The 2,994-nt window shown below is 28.7% G+C and overlaps 1 protein-coding gene across 1 annotated transcript; it reads right to left on the bottom strand.

Moving 5' to 3' along the window:
- Nucleotides 1-1,904: 1,904 nt before the first annotated feature.
- Nucleotides 1,905-2,489, bottom strand: LOC133034578 (DNA-directed RNA polymerase subunit beta-like). The gene has a single exon (XM_061109689.1). The coding sequence runs from the start codon at nt 2,487-2,489 to the stop codon at nt 1,905-1,907; it is 585 nt and encodes a 194-aa protein (XP_060965672.1).
- Nucleotides 2,490-2,994: the final 505 nt, after the last annotated feature.

Below are 2,994 nucleotides of genomic sequence, written 5' to 3'. Positions count from 1 at the left end.
TTGTCCAATTTGTTTTTTTCAATCACTAGTTGGGTTTAACGTGCTTCGCACGTGAGCCCAATTCAAATATTTTTTCAATAAATTTGCAATATATTACTTTTTTAGACCGTCTCTAATGAGAGATGTAAAAGTTGATTTATATTTGGTACAAAAATGATTTTGTGATATTTTTGTATCAATTTTTACTATTAGGCGTATTATTATAAATTTTAATGCAAAATTTAATATATGATTAAATATTCATCTAACAATTTATTAAAAATATAAAATAATAATGCAAATAAACATGCTAACTAAACTTTTATAATAAAATATTAAAAATAGCATAATAGTAATTATAAAATCATAGCATTCATTGTAATACAAATTTTGCATTAGACTATACTGTGATCTAAATTTAGATAAATTTAGATTACTTTTTGTTATGTGAGATACTTGCATCATAATTTGACATATCATTAAAGTAGACTTTTGACAAAGTATGCTATATTTTATATTTGCATTACTTATATTTTGCATCTCCATTCGAGATGTGTTCTTAGTCTTCATTGTTTTTTGTAAATTAACAAGGGCCAAAATTATTTATTAATTTTGTGGCTCTTAAAAATATTTAGGATCTTTTAGACACATTCTATTTTTGTAAAATCGAATACTTTAGATTTTTTTTAAGAGAGAAATAATCAATACATAAAATACCTAATTAATTTTATAAAATAAATAATACATAAGGTTTTTATTAAGTTTGATTTTTTTTTAAGAATGAAGTGTACATGTGTAAATAGAACTTCAAAATTATTAACAATTTTATTACAATTATACATTATAGATAAATATTGTCTCAATTTAATTATACATACTAATAAATTCATTTATTATATGGTATGATTATTAGTATATATATTCGTTATATAATTATCAAATGCAAAATATTCACCTCAAAGAATAAAGAAACCTTATTAATTTAAAATTATATTTATAATTGAGAGACTTTGATAAAATAATCGCTTCCACAAATATTTCACATAAGACAAAATGTCAATTAGATGACAAACTTATTTAGCATTAACCTTAAGAAGTAGTATAGTGTAATGTGGTACTTGTTTTATCAATTTTTTTTTTTTTTTGTAATTTAATATGTGTTGAAGGCTAATTATGTAATTCAATTAGAAGATGTCCAAAAATATTTTCACTTTGTATGTATGATATAAATATATAGTTTTCTTTTTTTTTTTAATAAAAAATTAACATCTTATATACACTAATTATACATGTATAAGCAAACTTCTATTTTTTTTTAATAAAATAATAAATAAACCATTTCCTAATTAGATGTAATTGAGTTAGATGATTATAATATAATATTTTATTTTTGAAAGCATAAAAAAATATTAATGGGTTTGTTGTTCATAAAAAAAATTGTAATTTAATATTTAATGAAGGTTAATTATGTAATTTATATAGAGAAAGCCTAAAAATATTCTCACTACACTCATGCTTCCATCATCTCTTCCAAATTGATGTTCCAATATCTTCTTGTCATTTCTCCCCACACTTCTTCTCTTTTTTTTTTTTTCAAAGAAAAAAAAGAGATGAGGTACCCTGAAAATAGAAAAAAATAATAGAGAAGAAGATGCCATTCGTTTGATGAGAAATAAAAAGGAATATCGAAAATTCGAGTGGCTGAAGCTGAAGCAGCTACTTTCGAAGTAACAGAAAGAAAAGCAACAACTGGAGTGGGAGAGTCAGAGTCGAAAAGAGGATTCCTCACTTCTTTCTCTCATTCAAAACCGTGCATGAGACTTTCATCTCGCACGGCTCCTAAGTGATAAAAGAAAGAAGAACTTATCTTCTTTCTTTTTTGATTACCTTCCTCGCGTATGTATAAGACCGAATCCATTCGATTTCTAAAAAGGATTACTAATCCTTAACTTTTCGAGGAATCCTTCATCAGTGGTTGTGAATGACTGATTTTTCTCAATCTTTTCGACCTTGGTTCCGTAGGAGCAAGTCAGAAAGATTTCATAAAACGGACTTTCTAGAGATCCCCAAGGACCAATCCTCGCATGAATTGATAAGGATCCAATAAGTCCAACATTAATTCCTTCGGACGTATCAATAGGACAAATGCGTCCGTAGTGACTAGGGTGGATATCGCGTATCCGAAAACTAGCAGTTCGTCCTGTCAATCCTCCAGGGCCCAGATAACTCAATTTTCTCCCATGAACTATTTGTGTCAATGGATTAGTTCGATCCAAAACTTGAGATAATGGGTGTAATCCGAAAAAAGATTCAAAAGTTGTTGTTAATGTAGTTGAAGTTACCAAATTCTGAGGGGTCGGTATCAATTTATGCCTAATTGCCCCACTCATAGTTCCTCTAACCATATTTTCTAAACGAACCAGGGCCAATCCGAATTGATCTTGTAAAAGATCCGCTACAGAACGAATACGTTTATTTTTCAAATGATTCATATCGTCAAGTATACCCATTCCGAATTTCATTCCAATCAAATGATCCGCTGCTGCCAATATATCTCGTGGTAACAAAAATGTATTGTTCTGAGGTATATGTTTGTTGTTCATAAAAAAAATTGTAATTTAATATTTAATGAAGGTTAATTATGTAATTTATATAGAGAAAGCCTAAAAATATTCTCACTTTTATAGTAGTTATTGTTATACCGAAATTAAATAGAGTAAAATTGGAACGAATTACCGATAGAATAGTCTGGCTGAGTCGCGGACAATGTCGCTCTCTTTAAGACGTTTCGCGGCTCTGCCCGAAGTGTGCACGGCAGTCTAGCAACCACGGCGTCCCCAGGATAAAACAGCCTCTGTATAAGTACGATACGTTCTGCACCGAACTGTATCGCTCTGTAACACCCTACTGTTTGCTCTCAGAAAAATCGTGAAGGAAGAAAAGATTTTTTTTTTTTTTTAATATTGAAAAAGATGTGTTCTTACGTTGTTCTGATACGACTTATATAGAAGTCGA

This window comes from Cannabis sativa, chromosome 2 (assembly GCF_029168945.1).
Source record: "Cannabis sativa cultivar Pink pepper isolate KNU-18-1 chromosome 2, ASM2916894v1, whole genome shotgun sequence".
In the NCBI taxonomy this organism is placed as follows: Eukaryota; Viridiplantae; Streptophyta; class Magnoliopsida; order Rosales; family Cannabaceae; genus Cannabis; species Cannabis sativa.
The sequence above is the reverse complement of the archived record's forward strand: the minus strand, read 5'-3'. Positions and strand labels throughout refer to the sequence as shown.